Source organism: Cynocephalus volans, chromosome X (assembly GCF_027409185.1).
Source record: "Cynocephalus volans isolate mCynVol1 chromosome X, mCynVol1.pri, whole genome shotgun sequence".
In the NCBI taxonomy this organism is placed as follows: Eukaryota; Metazoa; Chordata; class Mammalia; order Dermoptera; family Cynocephalidae; genus Cynocephalus; species Cynocephalus volans.
In genome coordinates this window covers 131,155,929-131,183,421 of record NC_084478.1, presented here as the reverse complement: position 1 = coordinate 131,183,421, position 27,493 = coordinate 131,155,929, and the positions used below count along the sequence as shown (strand labels likewise).

The window sequence follows — 27,493 nt, the reverse complement described above, 5'->3', positions numbered from 1 at the left end:
TCTTCGGTCAAGGGTATACGAGTAGCTGCGCTCCCCTGCTAGAACCTCCAAACAAGCTCCCCTAGTATTGGCTATCTTCATCTTTTTATATATATATGTCTACATCCCACTGGAACACAGACAGGGACTTTTTGCTGTTTATTGCTATAACCCCAGCACTTAGAGCAGTGGCTGGCACATAAATATGCACTCGAAATAGGGATGTTCAAATACTGGTTCTGGACCCAGATTACTCCAACCTTAGGTATTTACTGCAAGAGTAAATAACAGTCCATATAGTGAGATAGAGAAAATAAAACATTCTCAAGGAATGAGTGCTATATAATAGTGACAACCTGGTGAAGTTCTCTCTCCTGCAGCATTAAATAGCAGCCTGCTTTGCATTAATAATAGACCAGTCATTTCATTAGTAATGTTTTCCATTTCTAAAACTTCATTCCATGAGCTACCAACTAACTGTTGATAAACTAGGCATTTGAAAGAGTAAAGTAAACATAGGCCCTATCAACAATGCCAAACACATACAAAAGAAGCAGTGCTTTCCTCACCAGAAAATGAGTGCAATAATACTTCTCTGCTATGTCATACCACCAAAAGCCATTTATGGCTAAAATGCTTCTTATACACTGCGAAAGCATAAAACACCAGCACAAAGAGTAATAGCCATAGCAACCAGGCTAGCAGAAACTGTAAAACCTGCCTGGGCAGCTGTCTTACCTTTTTAGGTAAAACAGAAGGACTATGATTGCACCTGCAACAATGACTGGAATGATGAGTAACATGGTTATGTAGAATGTAGAATAGGGCATCTTACCTGGAGAATGAAAATCAAATAGAAAGGCATGAGAAATAAAACCCTTTTAGTAATAAACCAAGCAACAATTTGTTGGCTAGTGAGATCACAGATATTTCTGCCTCCTACCCCAATCTATTTTCCAAAACTCTCCAATTATCTTATCTTCTGGTATCTTAATAGTTTAAAAGACATCCTTCTCTGGTGCCTGAAATTCCCTGGATGAGTCAATATCTTAAGGATTATCTGAAATCAGGATATCTTAACTAGTTTCCGATACTGTTAACAAAGCTGTTATATCTATTAATGTCATTTCATTAATGGTGACTATCTTTTCTTACTGGTTACTTAGCACTACTAGAACACCTAAAATAATCCTAACAACTACCACTACTACTATTCTTAAATGAGCACCTACTATATGTCTGATACCATCCTAGGAACTTTTACATGCTTATATCTATGCTATAAAGATAGATAGTATTATCTCCCATTTATTCAGATGAAAAGGATAAGGCTCAAAGAGGTTTAGTAAGTCATCCGGAAGGGTTTATTAAATGATGGAGTCAAGTCTCAAACACAGCACTGTTCAATTCCAAAGCCTGCCTTGCTACACCTAACACACAGAATGCCTTTTGTCTACTTATACGTTCATCATTCCCACTAGGAAATGAACATCTAGAAATCATCGTCAGGCCTAGCACCATTGTTTTAGGCATCCTCTAAGATGACCCTAAAATGATTCCTGCCTCCTGATATTCACACCCTTGTGTAATCCCCTTCCCTTGAACGTAGGCTGGACTAACTGACTGACTTCTAAATAACAGAACAGTAGCAATGATGGAATGTCATTTCCAAGATTAGGTTGTAAAAGAGCATGGTTTCCATATTGGGTGTTCTCTCAAACACTCTTGCTTGGATAACTTACTTGTGGAAGCCAGCTTCCATGTCAGGAGGTAGCCCTGTGGGGAGGTCCAACTGGCAAGGAACTAACTAAAGGAAGCCTCCATATTAGTTTCAGAGGGCTGTTGTGACAAATGACCACAAACTGGGTGGCTTAACACAATGAAATTTTTTTATTCTCTCACGGTTCTCGAAGCTAGAAGTCCAGAATCAAGGTCTCAGCAGGGTCAGACTCCCTCTGATGGCTCTAGAGAAGAATCCCTCCTTGTCTCTTCCCAGCTTCTAGTGGCTCCTTGGGGAAACCTTGGTGTTCCTTGGTTGTATCTGTATCCCTCTAATCTCTGCCTCCATGTTCATATGATCTTCTTCCCTGTGTCTGTGTGTGTCCTCTCCTCTTCTCATAAAGACACTAGTCATTAGATTTGGGGCCCAAGTTATCCAGTATAACTTCATCTTAACTTGACTACATCTGTAAAAAGCCTATTTCCAAATAAGATCACATTAAAAGGTATTGGGTATTGAGACTTGAACTTATCTTTTTGGGGAACACAATTCAACCCACTACAGCCTTCATCCAGCAACAAGTGAGAAACTGAGGCTCTCCAACAATCACATGAATGAGTTTGGAAGTGGATTCTCCAGCCCCAGTCAAGCCTTTAGATGAGATTGCAGTCCTAGTTGCAGGTTGACTGCAATCTCATGAGACCTCTAGCTATGCTATGCCATGCCTAGATTCCCAACCCACAGAAACTATGAAATGGTACGTGTGTGTTGTTTTAAGCCACTAAACTTTGGGGAGCTTTGTTATGCAATAATAGATAATGAATACAACAATGCCTGGCACATAGCTTGTTCAGCCTCTTAATTAATAGGGAATTGATGACCTCAACAACCCATTTCTCTGACTCTTAGATAGCGGCTTTAAAAGTTCTTAAGTTGGTTCTATATTGCCCCCTGGAGGCACAAAAAAGAAACCCTCTTCTACCTGACAATACCTCAAATACTAAAACTCAGCAAACATGACTTCCTCAGGGTTACTTAATCAATTATTCCTTGCTAAATTTTGAGGTTCTTCAACATCCTGATTACCCTTCAAGGACATATTGCAGTCTGCCAATGCATCTCCTACAACACGGTACTCTGAAAGGAATACTGCACACTTCTCATATGGCCAGACCGCTGTGCTCCACTGTGCAGCATTTCCTTGTTCTGGGTGCTGCACTATCATTGCTGCCTAAGACTGCATATGCCTTTTAGGGATATTTAAGGTTCCAATGTTGAGTCATGTTGAGCTTACAGTCAACTAAAGCCCACCCCACAACACACACATCCATAAAGAACTGGTCTTTCCCATCCTGTACTTGAGCCTGGCTTGCTCAGTTCTGGATTAATAATTTTTTTTTCAAACCTAGATACAGGCTTATATCTATTAAATGCCATCAAGGTCACTGTTCCACTCTTGATTCTGTTAACCAGCACATAGGACAGTTCTCTAGCATTGTGCCATTTGCAGATTTGATCAAGCCTCCCTTCTATATTTTCACTCAGATTGTTAAAAAAGATTGAGATGGGACAGAGGAGAGGATAACACCATTTGGATTGTGGTTTTCCAAAGAGCTGTATATTGTAAATTAATCCTGGGTGACTTGACATAACTAAACAAAAAATCAATTTCAGTTGTAAGTACTCCTTGGCTGACATCAAGAAAACATGACAGTCTCTTTCCCTAATCTATTTTCTGCTTCAGCTTTGTTTCCACGCATCAGTGTTTTAAATTTTAATGAAATCCTTCTCTCTTACCTATACTCTTTGCTTGACTCCAATTACTCCAGAGTTTGTCATCCTCATAGCAAAATCTGTTTGTTTTGACTCTTATTCTGACAGTGTTCAAAGTATCAGGAAGAACACCAGGGATCATGAAACAAATTGTATCCTTAGATATAAAATACAAATACACCAAAATATTACCAATTTATTCTCTTTCTCTGCTATTGAATCATAATATAATTATCTGCCAAATTCTGTATATGATTAAGACTTGGATTGCAATTCAAATTATCTAATTTTTACTCTTGAAAGAAACATGGCAACAACCCACAGAACAAAGTAGTTTGTTATTCTCAGAGCAGCTCAAATTTATGATATGCCCCCAACTGCTCTGAGTCTAAGCCCAAATAGCTAAAGTTGAATTACTGACCTCCGCATTTCTCTCAAATTCTAAATTCTCACATTTGGCCTCTTCAACCTTGAAAATAAAAAAGAATGAGTCCCAGATTCTAAAAGACCACATTTTATATCATTTAACCATTTCTAGCAAGCTTTCCATTTATCCCATTAAAAGAGGACCAAGTAGAGTGAAAAAGGTTGGCTTCTTTACAAGTGGTGCTGGGTCAATTGCATATTAATGTGAGAAAAAAAGAATCTTGACCCCCCCACCTCACACTATTCACAAAATCAATTCCAGATATACTGCAGATCTAAATGTGAAATATAAAATAAATGAACAAATAAATGCATAAATATATCAAGCTTTTAAATAAAAATGTAGAAGAATATCTTGCTTAAAGAAGGAAACGTTTTCTTAAACAGGACAAAAAAAACCCCACTTTAACCATAAAGGAAAATTTTTTATAAAGTCATCTGTATTATAATCAAAAACTTCTGTTCATCAAATGATACTCTATTAGGGAAATAAACAGGCAATGCATAGAGTGGGAGAACATACCTGTAATTTCTGACAAAGTACTTGTATATATATTTTTTCCCCTAGAAATTAATAAGGAAAAGACAGAAAACCCAACAGCAAAACTGGCAAAGACTTGAACAGGAACTTCACAAGAGAACATGTAAACTGCCAATACACATATGAAAAAATGCTCAACCTTACCAGTTATCAGGGAAATGTAAATTAAATCCACAAGATAACAATACACACATGTACTAAACAATACCAAGAGTTGGTGAAGATGTGAAGCATCTAGAACTCTCCATTTCTGCTTATTAGTATAAACCGGTACAACCATTTGGGAAAACTATTTTTTATTATCTACTAGAGACAATCATATGTAACTTTATTACCCACACTCATACATGCCTATATATATGCCCAACAGAAATGTATGCACATTTGTACCAAGAGGCAAGTATGCAAATGTTCATAACAACTTTATTCTTTAAACCCCAAACTGGGAACCATCCAAATGTCCATCAATGAGAGAATGGATAAATAGAGTGTGGTATGGTCACACAATGAAATGAATGCAATGAGAATGAACCATCTACAACTGCTGGGAACAATACTGTTGACGTCATAAACATAACATTAAATGAAAGAAGGCAGAAAAAGAAAAGTACATTCTGTATAATTCAATTTATACAAAGTTATTATTTATATAAATTATATAATTTATTATTATTATTTATATAACTTTATAAGTAGCAACAAAATTAATCTATAGGATTAGAAGTCAAGATAATAGTTGCTCTTTGGGAGAGCAGCAACTGAAAGGGGCCATGGTGGGGCTTCTCAGGTGCTGGTTATATAGGTAAAAATGATCAATTAAGATTTCTGAGAAATCATTAAGCTGTACATTATGATTTGTGAGATTTTTCTATGGTATATTATATGTCAATAACAAATTTTTTAAAAAAGATAGAGGGAGAGAGAGACTATATTCCCTTGTAGAGAGCATAAGATATAAAAAAAAGTGACTGGGTTAGAGAAAAGAAAGTATAATGCAAAATTCTCCTTCACACAACATAAGTCATTTGCTGTCTGATGTAAAGAGAATAATCCATTCCTTCAATGCAAATATTTTTAAATGGAGTAAAAAACAAACATATGAACATCTGTTTCATAGTTTAAATATTCGACTTCTATCAAAGAGATGTTTAAACATGGAACAAAGACCAGAACACATAGCCATTATTTTTGACATTCAGTGTCATTCACTAAATGGTTCCTACCAGCATTTGTGAAGAGTTGAAAGGCCGATTGAATGATGAAAGACTATCCACTCAATATTTCATAAAGGGCAGAGAAAAAGCCACTCAGAGGGTTACTATAGCCCAGTGCTGGCAATTTGGAATCATGAGCCTACTGGGGAATCACAAGTGTCAACTACCACTTGAGGGATCAACTTGCAGACAGATTGATGTCTCTCCTCCTCCAAATCATCTCCCAAATATATAAATTCCAAAGTCAGCAAATCATCATGTAAATTTAAGTCTGTAGGCTCTTATACAAATATAAATCCTGAGGAGCCATGGGCAGCACCCCCTGCCTGGCAGAAGGCAGGAACATGCTGAAAACACCACTTCCATGTGGGTGCCAACTACCACAGCCACTGCCACCGCAAGGCTGGCATGCCACCACAGTAGCAGCTATACCCACTGTGCAGGCAGCCTGCCACCTACTTGACTGCACTGACACAAGGAGAGTCATCAGAAAAAGAAGAGAAATTCTCTCTCTTCAAAGCCTACTCTCAAACAATAGAAAAAGCAAATGCTATACCAGATGACCAGACATCAATGTAGAGATACTAGAAATATGAAAAACCAAAAAATATGACACCACCAAAGGAATATAGTAATTCTCAACTACCAGACTTCATAGAGCAGGAAACTCTTAAAATGACAGATAAAGAATTCTGAGCAACAATCTTAAGGAAACTCAACGAGATACAAGAAGAGTCAGTTAGACAACATAATGAAATGAGAAAAAATATCCAGGATATGAAGGAGGAAATTTATAAAGCAATTAATACCTCAAAAAAGAAGGCAGCACAACTCCTGGAACTCTGGGATTCACTCAACAAAATAAAAAAACACAACCAAGAGGTTAAGCAGCAGGTTAGAGCAAGCAGAGGAATTTCAGATTTCAAAGATAGTCTCTTCAAAATAACCCAGGCATACAAAAATGAGGAAGAAAGAATTTTTAAAAATGAAGAAAATGTGAGAGAGCTAGTAGACAACCTTAAGCACACAAACATCTGAATTATGAGTGTTTCAGAAAGGGAGGAGAAAGGAAAAGGCACTGAAAACCTATTCAACAAAATAATAATAGGGAGGGACATGGACCTTCAGATCCAGGGGGTTCAAAGATTCCCAAACAGATCCAATCCAAAAAAATCCTCTCTTAAACACATATAGAAAAACTAGCAAAGCTCAAAGTCAAAGAGAGAATCATAAAAGCAGCAAGAGAAAGCATCAAGTCACCTATAAGGGAGTCCCCATGAGACTAACAGCACACTTCTCAACAGAAACCCTACAGACCAGAAGAAAATGGAATGATATATTCAAAATACTAGAAGAAACAAACTGCCAGCCAAGAATACTATAACCAGGAAGGCTATCCTTCATAAATAAGGGAGAAATAGTGTATTTCCCATACAAACAAAAGCTGTGGGAGTTCACCACCACATGACCAGCCCTGCTAGAAACCCTCAAGAGAGTCCTGCATCTGGAATCTGAAAAATGATAATCAATACTGTGAATACACATGAAAGAACAAAACACACTGGTCAAACAAAAATGCAAATGAGAAAGAGAAAGAAACTATATCTCACCACCTCAAAAAACCAACAAACATTAAAGACAAACAATAAAGGGGGAAGAAAGGAACAAAAGATATTTAAAACATGCAAACAAAAATCAATAAAATGCCAGGAGTAAGACAAAACCTTTCAATAACAACCTTAAATGTAAATAGATTAAGCTCCTCACTCAAAGGACACAGACTGACTAGCTGGATTTAAAAGCTAGACCCAACCATATGCTATCTTTAAGATACTCAATTCACCTTTAAAGACACACTCAGACTAATAGTGAAGGGACAGAAAAAGATATAACCATGCAAATGGAAACCAAAAATGAGCAGAAGTAGCTATTCTTATATCAGATATAATAGACTTTAAACCAAAAACAATAAAAAGAGACAAAGGCCACTATATAATGATAAAGGGATCTATCCAGCATGAAGATCCAACAATCGTAAATAAATATGCACCCAACATTGGAGTACCCAGATATATAAAGCAAACATGATTAGGCCTAAAGAAAGAGATAGACCCCAATACAATATTAGTAGAGGACCTGAACACCCCTTTCTCAGTGCTGGACAGATCATCTAGGAAACAAATCAACAGTGAAACACAGAGTTTAAACTACACTTTAGACCAGTTGGACCTGGCAGATAGCTACAGAACATTTCATCCAACAGTTACAGAAAGAATATACATTCTTCTCATCAGCACATTGAACATTCTCCACAATAGACCACATGTTAGGTCACAAATCAAGTCTCAACAAATTTAAAAAAAAACCAAACTAAAGTCATTTCAAGTATCTTCTCAAACCACAACAGAAAAAACTAGACATCAATTACAAGTTAAACTCTGCAAACTATACAAATAGACGGAAATTAAACAACATGCTCTTGAATGACCTCTGGGTCCAATCAGAAATTAAACAGGAAATCAAAGAAATTCTTGAAACTAATGAAAATAAAGATACATCATATCAAAACCCGTGGGATACTGCAAAAGCAGTACTAATAGAAAAGTTTATTGCAATAAACACTTCAAAAGAATAGAAAGAGCTCAAATAAACAACCTAATGCTACACTTCAAAGAACTAGAAAAAGAAGAACAATCCAATCCCAAAATTAGTAGATGGAAAGGAATAGTTAAGATTAGAGCACAAGTAAATGAAATAGAGGTCCAAAAAATTGATACAAAAGATCAATGAATCAAAAATTTGGTTTTTGGAGAAGATAAACAAAATAGACAAACCATTAGCTAGCCTAACTAAAAGAAGAAGAGAGAAGACGCAAATAACAAAAATCAGAAATGAAAGAGGAGACATTATAACTGATACCACAGAAATACAAAGAATCAATCATTAGAGACTATTATAAACAACTATATACCATCAAATTTGAAAACCTAGAAGAAACGGATGAATTTTTGAATACATACAAACTACCAAGACTAAACCAAAAGAAATAGAAAATCTGAACAAAACAATAACAAGCAAAGAGATTGAAGCAGTAATCAGCAAAGAAAAGCCCAGGACCAGATAGCTTTACTGCTGAAATCTACCAAACTTTTAAAGAGTAATTAATATGAATTCTCTTCAAACTATTCCAAAAAACGGAAACAGAGGCCATTCTCCCAAACTCATTCTATGTGTCCAGCATCACCCTGATACCAAAACCATACAAAGATACAACAAAAAAGAAAACTACAGACCAATATCTCTGATAAACATAGATGCAAAAATTCTCAACAACATATTAGCAATGAGAATACAGCAACACATCCAAAAAATTATATACCATGATCAAGTGGGATTCATACCAGGGATTCAAGGATGGTTCAACATAGGCAAGTCAATAAATGTGATACATCACATCAACAAAAATCAAATAAAAACCAGATGATTATCTCAAAGACACAGAAAAAGCATTTGACAAAATTTAACATCAGTTCATGATAAAGACTCTCAGCAAATTACATGTAGAAGGGGAGTATCTCAATACCATAAAAGCCATATATGACAAACCCACCACCAATATCATCCTGATATTGAACAGGAATAAGACTAGGATGCCCATTCTTACCACTCTTATTTAACATAGTTTTAGAAGTACTAGCTAGAGCAATCGGGCAAGAGAAAGAAATAAAGCGCAACAAGATTGGAAAAGAAAAAGTCAAACTATCACTGTTTGCAGATGACACGATCATATATATCGAAACACCTGAAGACTCTACCAAAAAACTCTTAAACCTGATAAAAAATTTCAGTAAAGTTGCAGGATACAAAATCAACACACAAAAATCAGTAGCATTTTTATACTCCAACAACAAACTAGCAGAAAGAAATCAAGAAAGCTAGCCCATTTACAATAGTCACCAGAAAAATAAAATACCTAGGAATAAAGTTAACCAAGGATGCAAAAGATCTCTACAATGAGAACTACAAAACACTGTCAAAAGAAATTAAAGAGGACACAAGAAGATGGAAAGATATTTCATGCTCTTGGATTGGAAGAATTAACATTGTGAAAATGTCCATACTACCCAAAGTAATCTACAGATTCAATGCAATTCCCATCAAAACACCAATGACATTCTTAACAGAAACAGAAAAAACAATCCTAAATTCATATGGAACAACAAAAGACCCCGAATAGCCAAAGCAATCCTGAGCAAAAAAATAAAGCTAGAGTCATTATTCTACCTGACTTCAAGTTCTGCTACAAAGCTTTAGTAACCAAAACAGCATGGTACTGGCATAAAAACAGACACTCACACAAATGGAATAGAATGGAGAACCCAGAAATCAATCCACATACTTACAGCCAACTGATATTTGACATGGACAACAGGAGCATACATTGGTGAAAGGACGGCTTCTGCAATAAGTGGTGCTGGGAAAACTGGGCATCCATATGTAGAAGAATCAAACTAGACCTGTACCTCTCGCCATATACCAAAATCAACTTGAAATGCATTAAAGACTTATATATAAGACCCCAAATTATAAAACTCCTAACAGAAAACACAGGGAAAACACTTCAGGAAGCAGGATGGGGCAAAGACTTTATGAACAAGACCCCTAAAGCACAGGCAACACAAGAAAAAATATAACAAATGGGATTATATCAAACTAAGAAGCTTCTGCACAGCAAAAGAAATAAGAGTGAAAAGACAACAAGAGTGGGAGAAAATATTTGCAAACGATGCACCCAACAAGGGATTAATATCCAGAATATATAAGGAACTCAAACAACTTAACAGTAAAAAAACAAGTACCCATTAAAAATAGTCAAAGGAGCCGAATAGGCATTTCTCAAAGGAAGATACAGAAATGGCAACAGACACATGAAAAAAATGCTCAACATCACTAAGCATCAGAGAGATACAAATCAAAACCACACTGAGATATCACCTCACCCCAGTTAAACTGGCCATTATCAAAAAGACAGAGAATAACAAATGCTGGCAAGGATGGAGGGAAAGGAGAACCCTTCTACACTGTTGGTAGAACTGTAAATTAGTGCAGCCATTATGGAAAACAGTATGGAGGCTCCTCAAACAACTGCAGATTGAACTGCCATATGATCCAGCAATCCCGAATGGAGAAATTCATAAAAAAATAGAAATAACCAAGAAACAGAAAACAATGCTCAATTTTAATAATAACTAGGCTGACACAGTTAAAACACAGAAATATTTTATTTTACTGCATGTACATCTATATTGTTTGGTTTTTGATGAAAAATTATTGTTGTATTACTTATGTAAATTAAAAAATTAAATAAAAAAACAAATGTAAATCCCCTTGAATAATTTATCATTTACTCAGATAGTTCCAAGAGAAGGAAAACAAGGGCCGGGAGCACAAGTAGATCGTTTGCAGGGATACCAGGTGGTCAAAAACAAGCCTTTCCTTACTTCATGATTCTGTCATGAACTACCTCTGACCACAGCCCCCATGTGATGGTATCAGTTCATGTTCCAGATTACTTCCCCCTCTTAACTGTCACACTAGGCAAAATAATTCCTCAAATAGTCTTGTAAAAAAAAACTACAGGGTCTGACCAGCAAAGCTCAAAATCAGTGAGCACACAAAAATCTGATGACATTCTAGGGGAGGAAGCAGCTGATGAACATCTGCTAAGAAAGAGAACATTAAACTCAACTGTATAAACAGAATTAATTCCGAATAGACTATAGTTCTAATTTAGGTAGATAACTTCCATAGTGTATGTGCTCTCTTCAGTTCAGAAGTTTACAAAAAATAAACAAGTACCTCAATTCAACAAGAATTTATTAAATGATGTTTATGCATGTGGTGTCATACCAAGTATTCTTGGTCAAAGTTTAATACCTGGAGACCAACCAACTTTTGAAGTCATACTTATTTATTAGCTATGTGGCCTATAGCAAGTTACTTAACCTCTCTGAGCCTTAGTTTTTCAATAAAATGTAGGTTAAAATAGTACCTATTTCCTGGGTTCTTATGAGCTACTGTTTAAGAAACATGAAGAGTACCTTTGAAGAACATTATAAACACTATTACTATTAAGCAGAAGTATTGATGTGGTCTCCAGTGGTTAAGAATACAAGCTTTGGAGTTAGAACTTTGCTTAAATCTTAATTCTGCCACTTACTAAAATGTAGCTTTAGGAGAAAGTAAGTTTTTTCATTTGTAAAATGAGAACAAAATAACAGGACCTAGATCCTTAGGGTCATTGTAAGAACTAAATAAGACAACTCAGATATAGTGCTTATTATAATACCTAGCACATAGTAATCACTCATACATGTTAGCTGCTATTAGTAGCAGAAATAGCACTAACTAGACACCACCTGACTCCTTTCTACAGGAGTTTATATTTTCAGTGAAGAGAAAAGTCAGACACATGATCAGGTTAAATAGGACATAAATGTGTTGCAAAATAAGTAATACAAGTAGTATGTGTCCCAGGATTTCAGACAGAAGAGAACAGTAAAGGCTAGAGTAATCAACTATACTTCGGCTTCTATTAGTAAGCATTTTGTTTTGCTTTGTTTTTTTTTTTTTTTTTTTTTGGCAGCTGGCCTGTATAAGGATCGAACCCTGGGCCTTGGTGTTGTCAGTACCATGCTTTAACCAACTGAGCTAACCAGCCAGCCCTTAATAAGCATTTTGAAAGTTCCATGATGAGATAGAACAACTGGACCAAGGAATTTGTCCACATGCAAGATGCTGGGCTCCTTTAAAAGCCAATATAAAAACACTTGGCTTCTAACCTCTAAAACTCAAATACACAAAGGGCCCAGGCAGGTAACACACAAGTGAGTGCTGCAGTCTCTGTGGTCTTATGGAAATATACTTCTAGGGTACCATGATTTTTTAAATCTGGGCAAAAAATTCAAATTTAATAAGCAAAGAAACAAACAAAACCTCACTTTGTGGTCCAAATAAAAATGTATGAGGCCCTAGTTTGTGACCTCTACTCCACATTGTAACAATGTTATTAATGCCCTGAGGTTACATCACATTCTGATCAATGCCCCACAGGGACCTCTAGCATGTCTTACATTAGATTCTGAATAATGTAAATGTACATAATCCAACAAATACTGACTACTCAAATTTGACTACTTTAGTTGCCAGAGACTCCAAGAAAACTGAACGGCCTTATCAGAGCCTCAAAGTATCTACATAATCTGGTCTCTGCCTACTGCTTAGATATCTTTTCCTACTAGAATTGGCCACACCAGCCTCCCTTCTGTTTCCTCACACATGCCATCCTCATTCTTGCCTCAGTGTCATTGTATTTGCTATTTCTTATACCCCCACATCTTTAGCTGGCTAACTCCTGCTCATCCTTCTTGTCTCATTCCTTCAGATGACTTCCCTACCTAATATTCTCAGGCTCTCCCAATCGCTCTACTATATCACCCCATTATTTTCTTCATAGTACATATGCTCTGAAATTAGCTTGCTCATTTACATACTTATTTTCTAGTATGTAAGCTTTATGGAAAAAAAAAAAAGAAAAAACTTATTCATCAGGTGTCATGTTCACTGCCTTATCTCCAGCACATAAAACAGTGCCCGGCACATGGTAGACACTTAATAAAAATTTGTTGAGCCGATGAGTTAATGAATAGCTTGAACCTTGCAGCCAATACTATAATAAACCTGAAAACCTTCCACCATGACCTACTTCAGACAAGAAGTTTTATTATCATCATAAAGTGATAAACGTAAGAGCTACATTTCCTTGATATTTCAGTGTAAGAAATTCAAATGAGAGAGAAATATTGAAATAAAACAACAATTAAAAAAAACTTACATAGAAAATAACAGGTGTCTCAGTTTGGCTGTTATTGAATTCTACTTCATAATATAAACATCTGCTAAAAAAATTCTGTGGATTCTCCCATTGTACATATAAGTTACCATTTTGAAAGAAGAGATTTTTAATACGTGGAGGACCAGGTTTCACTGAAAGATAGAAATACAAGAAAACGAATTAGCTTCCAAAGTTTATTTGATTATATAGTACACACACACGTGTACACACACACACACACACACACACACACAGGAATAATGAAGGCTCATAAAGTTAAATCAAAACAGGGCTGTTGTTTTTAATGATCTTACATGATCAGATACACAGTTTTAGAATTGCTGATTAGTCAAAATTATACAGGAAGTTTATTTTAAACTGCCTAGTAAAATGAATTTAAGGAATGTCCTTGGGGTGCCTGTCAGATGACATGAACTCTGACCTGCATATGGTTAGAAAATGGCCAGGGTATAATCAGGATATGTAGCTACAACAGAGAAAATAAAGAAAAGAAATGCTTGGGTCCAGATGAGCTTCCACCAGATGGGTAACAAGGCAACCAGATACAAGGGGCTTCCCTAGCTGTCACTCACTCATGGCAATCAAAAACCACAATTAAAACATTAGCCTAGTCTCTGTCACACGCTACTACATGGATATACTTCGAGGACATCATGCTCAGTAAAACAAGCCAGTCACAAAAGGACAAATACTATATGATTCCACTCATATGAGGTATCTAAAGTAGTCAAATTTATAGAAACAGAAAGTAGAAAGGTAGTTGCCAAGGGCTGGGGAAAGGGGGAATTAATGTTTAATGGGCACAGAGTTTCAGTTTTCCAGGTTGAATCAGTTCTAGAGATCTGCTACACAACAATGTGAACATACTTAACACTACTGAACTGTACACTTAAAAATATTTATGACGGTAAATTTAATGTTATGTGTTTGTAATCACAATTAAGAATAATTTTTTTCTTTTTTTTTTTTAAAGAGCATTTAGCCTGGTCAATTTCCTATTTAGGAGTCTGCTATGCTTAAGACCGAGCAACAGAAGATAATGGATAATTAACAGAAAACAATTCAAAGATGTCATCTTCCAGCTGAGAAGGGTCTTCATTTATGTCACTATTAATATCCAGGAAGAAAAGCAGCAAAATAAGCCTTAGAAGGTACATCTGGGGGCCGGCCCGTGGCTCACTCAGGAGAGTGTGGTGCTGATAACACCAAGGCCGTGGGTTCGGATCCTATGTAGGGATGGCTGGTTTGCTCACTGGCTGAGCGTGGTACTTACCGGTCATCTTTTTTAAAAAAAAAAAAAAAAAAAAAAGAAGGTCCATCTAGATAATCTGCCAAACAACAGGGAGGAAAGAGAAGGGCTTTGCCTCAGCTTACGCCACCTGGCAAATTACTCTGACCTTGCTCCCTTGGCCTATAAACTAAGCTGCCTTTGATTCCCTATTAGGATTCACTTCCATGACTATCTTAAGGGGTGGTAAATAGTATTGTGCTCATAGACTTAGAGGTCTTTGTTAATTGATGGCTATTTGCCTATAAATCATCTGTATACCACTTAGCCAGAATGTGAGCTCCCCGTTGGGATATTACAACAAATAAACCATTACGCTTTAGAGATTTACAAAACACTTTTATACACCTTAAATCATTTGTACCTTGTGACAATTCTTTGAGGTCAAGAGGGACTGTGTACTCCGTTTTACAAATAAGGAAAACTTGAAAAGGGTTTATATGCCTTTCTAGAGTAGAGGAGCCAGGACCTCAACCTTGAACCTGTGTTCAAGTTGAAGGCTCTTTCTAATAGGCCACACCCAGCTGGTATGCCCAGCTATGGCTGTACTGGTTGTTCTGGCTGAACAGTGTGCCACACACAGCATTAAACATTTTGAATATCATCTCTGATTACACCACCTTCAATTGAAGCTAAGAGAAAGATTATCCAGGAAGTATATATGGTTATATGAGCATCATCTTCTCAATACTATAAGTGAAAAGAGAACGATCTCAGAGTCAGGCAGCCCGGGTTCTAATCTTGGTTCTATAAGCAACTGCTCTAAGTCTCAGCCTACTCCTAAGTAAATATGGATTTTTAATCACACATGCTCAATAAATATCAGAACTTCCAAGCTTGCTTCTTTAAAAAAGATCTATAACAGAAAGGTATACATAAATACAGTCCCTTGTTTTGGGAAGATCTTAAGACCCAAATCCTCATTTTTTATTATTTGTACTGATTGTTCAAAAGCCAAAAACCACTTTTATCCACACCATCATAGAGGACTTCTAAAACTTACCATGGGAAGTTAAAGGCACTATATTGAAGAATGGTCTAATTTTTCCTGCAATATCTTTGACCATTATTTGGACATTGTGTTCAAAAAGGTAATCCTTCGCTGTAGTCAGATCAAAGGAACAACCAATGTGTTGACCTTCTCTATAGATGTTTTCACATTGAAGAACTTTTCCCAGGCTGTTGTGCCTACAAGATAAAATGAGACAACCTTCTGCATTATTTTGAACAAGGTATTCAAAAAACAAGGGTGGAATTTTTTTTCTTTTTAATGACTGAAGATGTCCATGAAAAGCAATATTTGCAATAAGGCAAAATAGCTTTTTAAAAACCCTATTTACAACGTGCTTCATTTCATACTCTAGGAAGAAAAGACTTCCTTTTTGCTGAACATTGGTGTTGTCAATAGCTATGAAAACTACAGGAGTCCTATTTCCGCTTCTGTGTAGGAGAGGATGTTCTGAGGCCATGATTAGAAGTTTTATGCTTTTTGAAAATGCCTGTGTGCTGAATTCCATGGTTCCCCTCTGGTCCCTCTGCCTGCTCCCTCCTTGTTTTCTTGGCTTGTTCCTCTTTCTCCTCCCTCTTCCTGGGGGGGGGGGGGGATCTGCACTCCCATTCTTCTCTATTTGTGACTCCCTCATCCACTCACCCCCAGTTTATCCCTCCCATCCCTTGACTATAATTTCTATGCTGGGGATTCCTAGTTTTGACCTCTCACGCCAGAGCTAGTCCCAGATTTCTAACTGTACTCCATTTAAGAGTTCCACTCTTGCCTCAAATTCAGTGTCCAAAAAATACCATGCACCCTCTTCTCCCACCAAACTGCCTTTTCATTACCTTACCATTTCAACCAGTCAGAGCTCATTTTCTCTTGCTCCTAGATTAGATACTCTGAAATCACCGTTCCCTTTATTCTATCACCAAATTCTTGTCTTTCTTCCTTTGCAAAGCATCTCGGACCCTTGTCTTCTGTGATATTCCCATTTCCCACACCCTGATTCACACCATAATCACTTCAGGTTTCATGTCTTCTCCAGATTGACCTCCCTGTCCTTCATGATCAGTTCCCTCTAATCACTGTCAGATCAACATTCCAGAACACAATGGCTTTGTAAGTGTCCTATTCCACCACATGGCTTTAAATGCCTTCCAGAAGTAGTATTGCTGGTATCTTACTTCCCATTTCACCTCTGCACACACCCTTGTCCGATGATCATCAGCAGCAGGCACAGTGCAGAATGTGCTCGTTACGTTTCTTGTCTAGGCTATCAGAGAACTCTGCTTTTTAGTAATGGGCAGAATATAGAGTCAAGCCTTACATCATCAGCCACAATGGGAGTTGAGCAAAGGCTCTACAGAAAAGGAAAACTATTTTTAAAAATGAACTAAGAGTAAAGAGTCCAAATCCCTTGACCTGTTACCTCAGAATAATCTTTAGCAATTTAAAATGCAGATTCCTGGGTTGACTGTTCACCAATAGGACTTACTTTTCCTATCTAGATCTAATTTTGTGTCCATGAAACAGCATCTCACTACCCTGCTACCCACCCTTCCCCCCTCTAGTAACCACAGTTCTCTCTCATTATTTATTAGTGTTTTTGTTTTGTTTTCTTTTGTTCTCATTTTTAGTTCCTACATATGAGTGAGAACATGTGGTATTTCTCTTTCTGTGCCTGGCTTATTTCACTTAACATAATTCTCTCCAAGTTCATCAACACTGCTGCCCAGGAATCTATAATTAACAATGATTTACTGCATATTATCAAATGACTAGAAGAGAGGAGATCAAATGTGCACATCACAAAGAAATGATTAAGTTTTGCAATGATGAATATGCTAATGATCCTGAATAGAGCATCACACATTGTATACATGTATTGAAATATAACTCTGTAACGCATAAATATGTACAATCAATATGGTTAAATAAATAAATAAATAAAATGCAGATTCCTCAAACCTTCTCCCAGAGAATCTGACTTAGTAGGTTTTGCCAGGACCTAGGAATCAGCAGTCTGACAGCAATTCTCTAGGGTATTCTGCTGCAAATAAGGTTTTTTAAAAAACTCAGATCTAATGCATTTACTCCTTCAAAGGTTGTGCAAAGAAAGCTTCGATGAAAAAAATGTTCCTGTCCTTCAAGAGATAGTACATAAGCTTTTTTCTCTTAGTTGCAGGCCCCTGTGGTTTATGAAAGAAAATAATATTTTAAAAATTAAGTTATTGGCTGATTTTTGGATCAGGCAATCCTGGAATGTTTTCCACCCATAGCCAGAAACAGAAACTGAAGAAACTTGTGACATTTTTCTTACATAACTAAAGAAAACTGTGTATAAAATTAGTATTTTTAAATAATGAAAGGAACTCTTTGAATGGGCAATCTTTTAAATCCATTTTTCATTTTTGTACCCTGAGTATTTCATATACACTCACGGACCCTAAATACAAAATTTCAAAACAATTTTGTTTTAATTTAGACATAATAATAAAAGGGAAAATACTGGTTTTGAATAGACAGCTTTTTTGGACTTCACATGAAAGATTAGATGATAACCTAAGATAGCAGGTGATTCCTGTTAAAATTCACACACTGAATTCCTCCACAGGATCACACTGCAGACACGAGGAGGAAATGGACAAATTAAAGACTATTCACCCATCTCTGAAGATGATTAATGTGGTAAGCAATTCCTTAAAATGTACTGGCATGGCTAGTCTGTAGCTGCTCAGGTCAGGTTCCTTTAAATGCCAGACTATACATGCAGGGACACAAGTCATTGCCCTGGGGCCTCAAAGGATTATTCTGAATTCGAAAAATGACTCCACACTTTGCGGTTGGAGATTAGGGGAAACAATCTTTGGCAGTTTGTTTGACATGATTTATAGTGGTAACTAAACCATTCCTGGGTGCTTGCTAACAAGCACTGTCTTGACTCCCTTTCTTTTGTGGTTTTGATTGGAAAGGATCTATCTAGAGGAGAGAAGGGAAGGAGTAGGTATGGGCTAGGTGCTAATTCTGTGAGGTGGGGGAGAGGCCAGCACTGTCTGGTGTGTACTGACTACGTGTGCAAGGATAAAAACCCATAACGACAGCTCTCATGTACTGAGTCCTTACCTATACATGCTAGCAGTTAGTCACAGCTCTGAACACTTTTCATACAATAACAGCCCTCACAACAACCTTAAGAAGTAGGCACTATTATTACTATTCCCATTTTACAGATTAAAAAATTGAGGCTCAGAGAGAAGAGAATTGCCCGAAATCACATTGCTAATAAGGAAGAGAGCCAAGATTCAAACCCAAGCAGTGTGGCTTTAGAAAGAACAAACTTCAGGGTGGTAAGGGCAGAAAATGTAGAATCTACTCCAGCACTGCCCAACAGAACTTTCTGGGATTATGGAAGTGTTCCATATCTGTGGTGTCCAATACAAAAGCCACTAGTCACTGTGAAACTGACTACTAAGATTGAGCAACTGAAGCCTTCATTTAATTTTTATTAACTTCAATCTAAATGTAAATAGCTACATGTAGCTAGTGGCTCCTGTATTGGACAGCACAGATCTACACTATGGAAGGAGCGTTCTGTGAATGTGTATGACAAGTAGGATCTTGATACCTGCCTCCCTTGGGTGCCAGTGAACCACCACTCTTGTGGGATTGCTTCTTGAACCACCTCCAATGGCTGTACAGATTGTTTCCTGCAAAAAGGCATCCACTGAGGGCTGAAAGCCAACCCAAGCACCATCTGCTGTTGGTTTTAGCAAGAGAGAGCCTGTATCACCCCAGAGGAAGAGAACATCTCAGACCAGAGGAAAAGGAATGCTTTTCAAATTGGTCGGTCCAGTTTTTTGTTATTCACTCACCCACAGGGGACACTCTTTTTACAATCTGCATGAAGACTTGGTGTGTAAGTGTAAATCCCCAAGGCACTTCTCTACTTTTGTCTTATAAGAACCCCAAGGACTAGGCTACTATCTACTTCCAGTGCCACCCACATTCTAATAGCTGAGTTACTTTCCTGCACAGTCTGTGATGGAATGAGATACAGTTTTAAGACTTCTTCCCTTCATTACCTGCCCCTTATATAGAGACAGACTCTTTAAAAGTTTTCTCTGTGGTTTTACCAATAATGACTCCAGGGAAAGTAGAGGGGTTAATAACATAATAAATGCAGAGATGCCACCAACTCATAAGACATCTTAAAAGCCTGTAGTAACAGCTCTCCCCAGACTTCACTGCAATATCAACAGAGCCAGGCTATTCCTTCTAAGGCTTAGTTCTTTGGCTTCTTCACTAGTAATACTTTGGGGAGCCAGATCTACTCAATCCTTTTCTCTGTTCATCCCTGGCCTATAATGCTCCTGAGTTGCTTCTATCTCCTAAGTCCTCACCTCACCCCTGAATGTTCTCCAGCACTGGATCCTACCAAACATTCACAACTTATTTATGAAACACCTACCATGTGTCAGGCACCAGGGGGAAACAAGACACAGTCACTGCTCTAAAGAGACATTGCAGCCTGGGGCAGGCTGTCACCAAGTAAACAGGAAATGACAACACAATGTGCTGAATGCTATGACGTGGGGAAAGGGCAAGTTGCCCTGGGACGTGATGCCGGGTCACGTATCTAGACTCGAGAGGTCAAGGAAGGCTTTCTGGAGAGGAAATGGTGTCTGAGCTGAGACAAGGACAAATAAGACGCGAAAAGGAAAGGCATGGGCTGTGCAAGGATGCAGAATGTTTCCACGATTCTGTTTGAATCTCACTATTCTGTTTGAGGAGTCAGTTTGAGGAACTAACAGAAGTTCGGTGTGGACTGGACGGTAGGCTACAAGAGGGGCGGGGTACATGGAGGGAGATGAGACCAAGGCTGGAGAGGTTGACAGAGGCCAGGTCATAAAGGGCTTTGTCATGCTGAAGAATTTGTACTTTATCCCAAAGCCACCAGGGAGCTACTGAAGGGTATTAAGCAAAGGAGAAACAACAGGTACCAAGAGTGGGCAAATGATACTACAAAACCTCAAATGAGAATTATTTACATCGGGGGAAAAACCAAACCTCCAGACAGAACCACATAATCTCAGTGCAGTTCTTCTCACCTTTGCCAGGAGGACCCTCCCACCGCAGAGCAGAGTGAATGCGAACCCCTGGGCAACTGTAGAGGTTTTCATCCAAAAATTCACGTGATCTTTTTGCATGCTATTCCCTAATATAGCCATGAATGTTTTAACATACCAAAAATACATTTCATGAAGTCATCAGGCAAAATGGACACTTCAGGAGGAAAGGCCACGTTTATCCTGTAGTTTCGGAAGTCCTGGACATGGCCCTTCACACCCTGTACTCTCAGAAGCAGTTTTAACAAACGATAGTAAGGGGCACAAGGCCATGTGCAGGGAAGATTGCTGAAGCTAGATCTCCCCTTCTCCATCCTGGTATCACACTGACTAGATATGCCCGTTGCTCGGAACGTTCTTCCCCAGAGGCAGCCTCTGAGAAACTCCTCGACCTGTGCAGTCTGCCCCCCTTATCAAAGTCTTCCAGCCTCCCTCTGCCACCACCCTAAGAGTGGTGACTCTAGCTTCCCACCAGAGTCCATCTATCCTTCTGCGACAGTCTTCAGCATACACTATCTGATTTTAATATAGGGAACTGTGTTGGGCACTATCTTGCCCTCTATATGTTAAGCTTTAGGAGCAAAGAGACATGTTGTCTCTGCTGCCCGTTTAGTGCTTTACCCACAATGTGTGCTAAATAAAGGTTTCCTGGGCTGGCCGTTTAGCTCAGTTGGTTAGAACATGGTATAATAACACCAAGGTCAATGGTTCAGATCCCCATATGGACCAGCTGTCCCCCTCTCTCCCCCCCAAAAAATAAAAGTAAAAATAAAGGTTTACTGAATCAAATTGGATTAACCTGGTCCTTTCTTCCTTGTTCTGTAGCTAATAATTCTAGGCTCCAAAGGAAAGGAAATGATCAAAGACTAATTCAGAAATTTAGCAAAGTTTGTAATCAATATAGTCACAAATATCAAATACGAAAGTATCAAATACCAAAATATCAAAGTTAATTTGTGGAAAGCTAAACTACTTTTTGACTCTGGTCATAATATTATTTTTCTTTTTAAAAGTAGATATCAATAACTCATACATTGCTGGTGGGAATGTAAGATGGTCCAACCACTCTAGAAAATAGTTTGGCCAGTTTTTGTAAAACTAAATATGAAATTATCATATGACCCAGCAATTGTACTCTTGGGCATTTATTCCAGAGAAATGAAAAGTATGTTCATATAAAAAAACTTGTACATGAATATTTATAGCAAATTTATTCATAATAGCAAAAAACTGGATATAGCTGAGACATCCTTCAATGAATAAATGTTTAAACAAACCAGTATATCCATATCATGGACTCAGCAAAAAAAGGAATGAACTCATGATATGCACAACAACTTGCATGGATCTCAATGGCATTATGCTGAGTAAAAATATCCAGTCTGAAGTGGTTATATACTGTAGGATTCCGTTCCAATAACATTCTTGAAATGACAAAATTATAGAGATAGAGAACAGATTAGTGGTTGCCAGAGGATATAGACTTTGGGGAGAGGAGTACGGAGGGACAGGGGGTATAGGGGAGAGGCAGGTGTAGTTATAAAGGGCAACTTGAGAGATCCCTGTGGTGATGGAACCATTCTATATCTTCACATGTGATAAAACTACACAGAATTACATACACACAGACATACACGTCCATGTAAAATGGGTGAAATATGAATAAGGTTGGAGGATTGTACCAATGCCAATTTCCTGGTTTTGATATTGCACTATAGTTACACAAGATGTTACCACTGGGAGATATTGAGTGAAAAGTACATGGGATCTCCCTGTACATTTTTTGCAACATCCTGTGGATCTATATCTAAAAATAGAAAGTTTTTTTTAACAAGTAGACACCACAAGCAGATGCATTTTTCCACTAAGCAAATTCTAGAGATTACAGAAAGGAATAGGATTGTTCTTTTATTTTTTTTAACTACATTGGATCCAAAGTCTCTCAATACAATCACAGTCAGTCTTCCAGGAACTCTACTTTATATACTCACCAGTAGTAGAGAGTATAGTTAGTGTCAGGACTTGCATTCTTCCCCGGGAGCCAAGAACATTTCATGTAGCTAAGGTTGTGCCAAATGCATTGGAACTCAGTCACAGCAGACTCAGGATCGCCTAGAATATTCAGGCCAAAAGTTTAGGACCCTTCTTTCTTGTAATGCAAACTAGTCAATTGCTCTGTGCCATAGTCAATTGCTCTGTGCCATGGGGGATGGTGAAGGAAAGCTAATCCCTAATCTCTTACCCCATTTTGCCCAGAAGTTACCCAGGATGGAGAAAGCCCACATCTAATTTGTTTGCCACCTTCTCTTATATCTCCTGATACAAAGAAAACATCTTTGCTATCTCTGAGGGACCCTAACTCTTGCACCCCAACTGGAGAGGTTAAAGGTCAAATAATAGGACAACCATAGGCAATGACTACGGATTACTTAAATGAACGTGGAAATACACACAACTCCTATAACTATGTATTTTGTTGTTGTTGTTTTTAAGTTTATTGAGGTACAATTCACCTTCCTGTCTTTTGATCAATACTGACACATCCTACTTAAAAAAACTAAACATTCCTCCTGAAGCAATTCTAGGGAAAGGTAAGCATGACTTAACCCTTAGTAGTTGCCTATTGTGTACTGTGATTTTAGGAGCCCTAAAATCTTTCTGGTCTGAAATCTCTACTTTTATAAAGCCATTTTAATTAATGTGTCATGTCTCCAAATTAAATGCTTCTGTTTAAAATGTGAACCTGTTATCCGTCATGATCCTTAAAGGGGTACTGCACTGAGACATCATCAACCATTTTACATCATAGTATAATTCAGTGGGGTTTTTTCCAGATTATTAAACTCCTAAAAAAATGAAAATAGGGCAAGTAAGTTGTTTTAAACTATGCACCCAGCCTCCCGGTAGTCCTGGATTTTATAATTTTACAAATAGTTCTTATGTTTTTAATCAGTACAAGGCAGGTAGAAAGAATGGCCTGGAGCACAGGTTCAGAGGTGGGAGATGGGGTCCTGCCTAACCAAGGGACAACATAATATTAATAGATAATATGTATACAACATTAACACTTTGCCAGGCACTATTCCAAGCACCTCACATATAATGACTTAGGTAAACCTCTCAACAATCAACCCATCATCACCCTCATCTTCCACACAAGGAAACTGAGATGCAGATGAGGCTAAGTAATCTGTCCAAAGTCCCACAACTAGTAGTTAGCTAGCAGAGCTGGGATTTAAACCTAGGTGGCTGGTCTCTGGTAGCCCTGCTCTTAATCAGTATACATTACTCTCTGTAAGTAACATAAGAACCAGAAGGACATTGAGTAATGTGGAATTAAGGAACAATTGATCAACCTCACTACTTGACAGCTTTTCCTAGGGTTAGTCTTGTATTGGAGCTGGGCCAGCATGCCTATTTTTTCTTTTTTAACATCTTTCTCCAAATATATTCTGTATGTCAAACTAATATCCATATATAATGAGTAAGATAGTATTTGGTTGGTTTTTTTTTTTTTAAAGTACTGGGCCTGGAATCTGAAGATCTAGAGCAAGTCATTCAGTTCCTTTCTTCTTCATAAAACAGATCAGAGTAATACTACATGCCTTATTCACTTCACAAGATAAGCTTATGAAGCTCGATTTAACGCGCGCGCGTGTGTGTGTGTATTTCTGAATTATTAAGTGCTGTATAACTATTAGGCATGGTATTCAAGTTGTCTGTGAGCTCCTTGAAGGCAGAGACATCCTCATATTTATTATTGTGTTGCCAGCACCTACTACAGTGCCTGGCACTGACACTCAGCAAGTGTTTGAGAACTGAATGAATTAATGAACACTGAACATAAGCATATGGAGCATTTGGATTTATTCTTTAAATACCAAGAGATGGTGCTTTCAGTTGTTACCTTCAGGTGGCGAGATGCACTTTTCCACCCAAATGCTAGGATTCTCACTTTCATTGGTGCTACACTGGGACCCCACTTGCAGACAGATCCTTTCATTCAGGGGTACTTCTTCTGAACGATGAGTTTCTGGAGCAATTTTCTAAGGTTAGAAAATTTTTAAAAAGGCATTGCTGCAGGAAACACACAGAAATACACTTAAGTAGTAAAACATTAGCATGCCCAAATATGTAGAGAAAAAAGTGCTAAGTTCTCAAATGGTACAGATCAGTGATTCACCAGGTGTGATTCTGTCCCCCCCCCCACAACCGTCACCCTTGGGAACAGTTGGTAATGTCTAGGCTATGGACATTTTTGGTTGTCATAACTTGGGAGGAGGAGGCTACTGGCATCTAGTGAGTAGAGGTCAGGGATGTTGCTAAACATCCTGTAATTCACAGAATAGCTCTTCTTACCTTTACCAAAGGTAAATTAGCCTGTACCAAATGTCAGTAGTACCACTGTTGAGAAACCCTGGTGCAGATAAAAGACAATTTCCCACATTTTAAATGCGTAAACATCATGAAATTTACCTATAAACCTACCATGCTAACATATGAACTCTCTAAAAGCAATTTTAAAGGAAATACAATATAATTATCAAAATTCAATTCCAAGCAGATGTAGTATACTATCAACATCAAGGTAAAAAAGTGATTGCTTTAAGAATCCAGTAATCATGGTTACCTCCGGGCAGAGGAAGTAAAGGAGGGGAGCCACAGGGCTGATGGGAGACTTTTTATTAAACTCCTTTTTGTACTGTTCGACTATTTGAACTATCTCACACACCCATATAAATTTCAAGGGTTGCTATACGCACTAACTATATTCTTATTCTGAAAAGTAGGTAAGCTTTGTGGAACCACAGAAAGCCAACTTATTGACATTATATAGACACAAATCACGAATATGGTTATTATGATTTAGAATAATGAAATTAAAGAGCTCTCTAGGAAATTAACATTTCCCAAAGTGACAGAGTTAGAATAATTAATAGAGCTGCTTTCAATCAGAGCTCCAAGGACAGTGCTTCCTGTTTTACAATAGTTTCTGACTCAAGTTTGAGATAGTATTTCCTTTTATATACGTGCTGATGGCCATGAAGGGGAAATTAGCCACAGTTAGCTCTATCTATCACCCTAAGGAGATATTCTGCCATTTCATATGCCTGCTGCCAGATGAGCATCTTGGCAACTGTGGAATACCCCCAAAACCAGGACAGAAGGATGCCGTCTGAGAAGTGGCTAACAAATTAACAATTAATAAACCATAGCAAAGACATGAAAAAAAATCACTTTATAGAGACTCTTAGGCCCAGTCAAGACAGCACTCAGAAAAAGGGACTTGGTCAGCCATGGAAGAACAGAAAAAGAAACATCTGTGAACAAATCCTGGCAGGGAGAAAACAGAGGGTGATTTAGCTGTGTGGACGTTGAGTACTTCTGTCCCACCGGCAAAGAAAGCTATGCTTACCTTCTGTGGGGCCTCCAGCTACTCTCAGCTAAGTACATTTTCACAACTAATTCCTGATTCCTCACCAAGAAATCTACTTATCATTTGGCTTTCCACATAGGCTCTGCCTACAGGGTTGGAATGCACCAGTTATGCTGACAGAAGTCTTCCTAGAATGCTTCACCATTATAGTTTTCACAGCAAAGTAAGGAACTGGCCCCTCGAGAAACAAAGGTGTGCTGAGGAAATAAGGTTTTTGCATCTGTGAAGCTGAAGAACAGCTCCCGAGATCGTCATAATGGTGGCAGGAAGGCTTCAAATGCAAATTTCACCAACCTCACAATTTTATTAAGCACAAGTCCTATATATCTCTGAAGGAGTCACCCTGACCCTAGGATCCTTGATAATTCTTGTTTGGAAACTGCATTTACCCTTTAAGGACACTGGGGGAAAATATACGGTCAAATGCCATAAATTAGAATTGAGACAGGATAGGGCTAGGCCTGTGAACCAAACTGATTCCATTTTCCCTACAGAGGACATTTTTTTACTTTTCCACTCCTTAGTCATGAGAGCCCCAGGGCATATGATTACCCTATTGCCCTGAAAAAAGTAACTGAAAGAGACCGGTTGGGCATAACTACCCTGATAAAATAAACTGATATAAGAAGAGACAGATTTTTCACTGAGTTGCAAATCCCCTCCCCAAGGCTTGTTTGTAAAAATTAAGTCACAGATTAACCTTAAGACCCCTTTAGGAGTTTCCACATGCACACAAACTTCAAGGTGACTGCTACAATGACACTCCTGGGGTGATGAAAATGAACACCACCACCATCTTGGACCTACTGAGCAGGCACAAGGACCAAAGCCCTAACTGAGCATGCACCCGTGACACAACCAGGAAGAACAGAATGGATCACCTCCAGAGGTGCAGAATGACGACGCTGGCCTGTACCCCTCAACCCTTTGCCCTATAAAGCACCCTGAACAGCTCGCCTCAGGGCGCTAGCTTTCCTATAGCTACCCCCTTATGCATAAGTCTATCTCCTCTTTTAATAAAACTTTGCTTGCTTTACTGCTGGGTGCATTGTTCCTTTCTATGACTTTGGGACCCAAGAG

The 27,493-nt window shown here is 38.0% G+C and overlaps 1 protein-coding gene across 2 annotated transcripts in view; it reads right to left on the bottom strand.

Annotated features, from left to right (window-relative positions):
* IL13RA1 (interleukin 13 receptor subunit alpha 1) overlaps window positions 1–27,493 on the bottom strand; it is a 58,930-nt gene that overhangs the window by 16,593 nt on the left and 14,844 nt on the right. The window contains exons 3-9 of one of the 2 annotated variants that reach the window (XM_063084254.1): window positions 24,884–25,022; window positions 22,968–23,088; window positions 15,860–16,044; window positions 13,548–13,699; window positions 3,894–3,941; window positions 3,497–3,629; window positions 718–814 (exon numbers count right to left, since the gene is read on the bottom strand). In XM_063084254.1, coding sequence (XP_062940324.1) covers window positions 718–814; window positions 3,497–3,629; window positions 3,894–3,941; window positions 13,548–13,699; window positions 15,860–16,044; window positions 22,968–23,088; window positions 24,884–25,022 — 875 coding nt within the window. The remainder of the gene's footprint in view (window positions 1–717; window positions 815–3,496; window positions 3,630–3,893; window positions 3,942–13,547; window positions 13,700–15,859; window positions 16,045–22,967; window positions 23,089–24,883; window positions 25,023–27,493) is intronic. The other variant, XM_063084255.1, reaches the window with a different exon arrangement.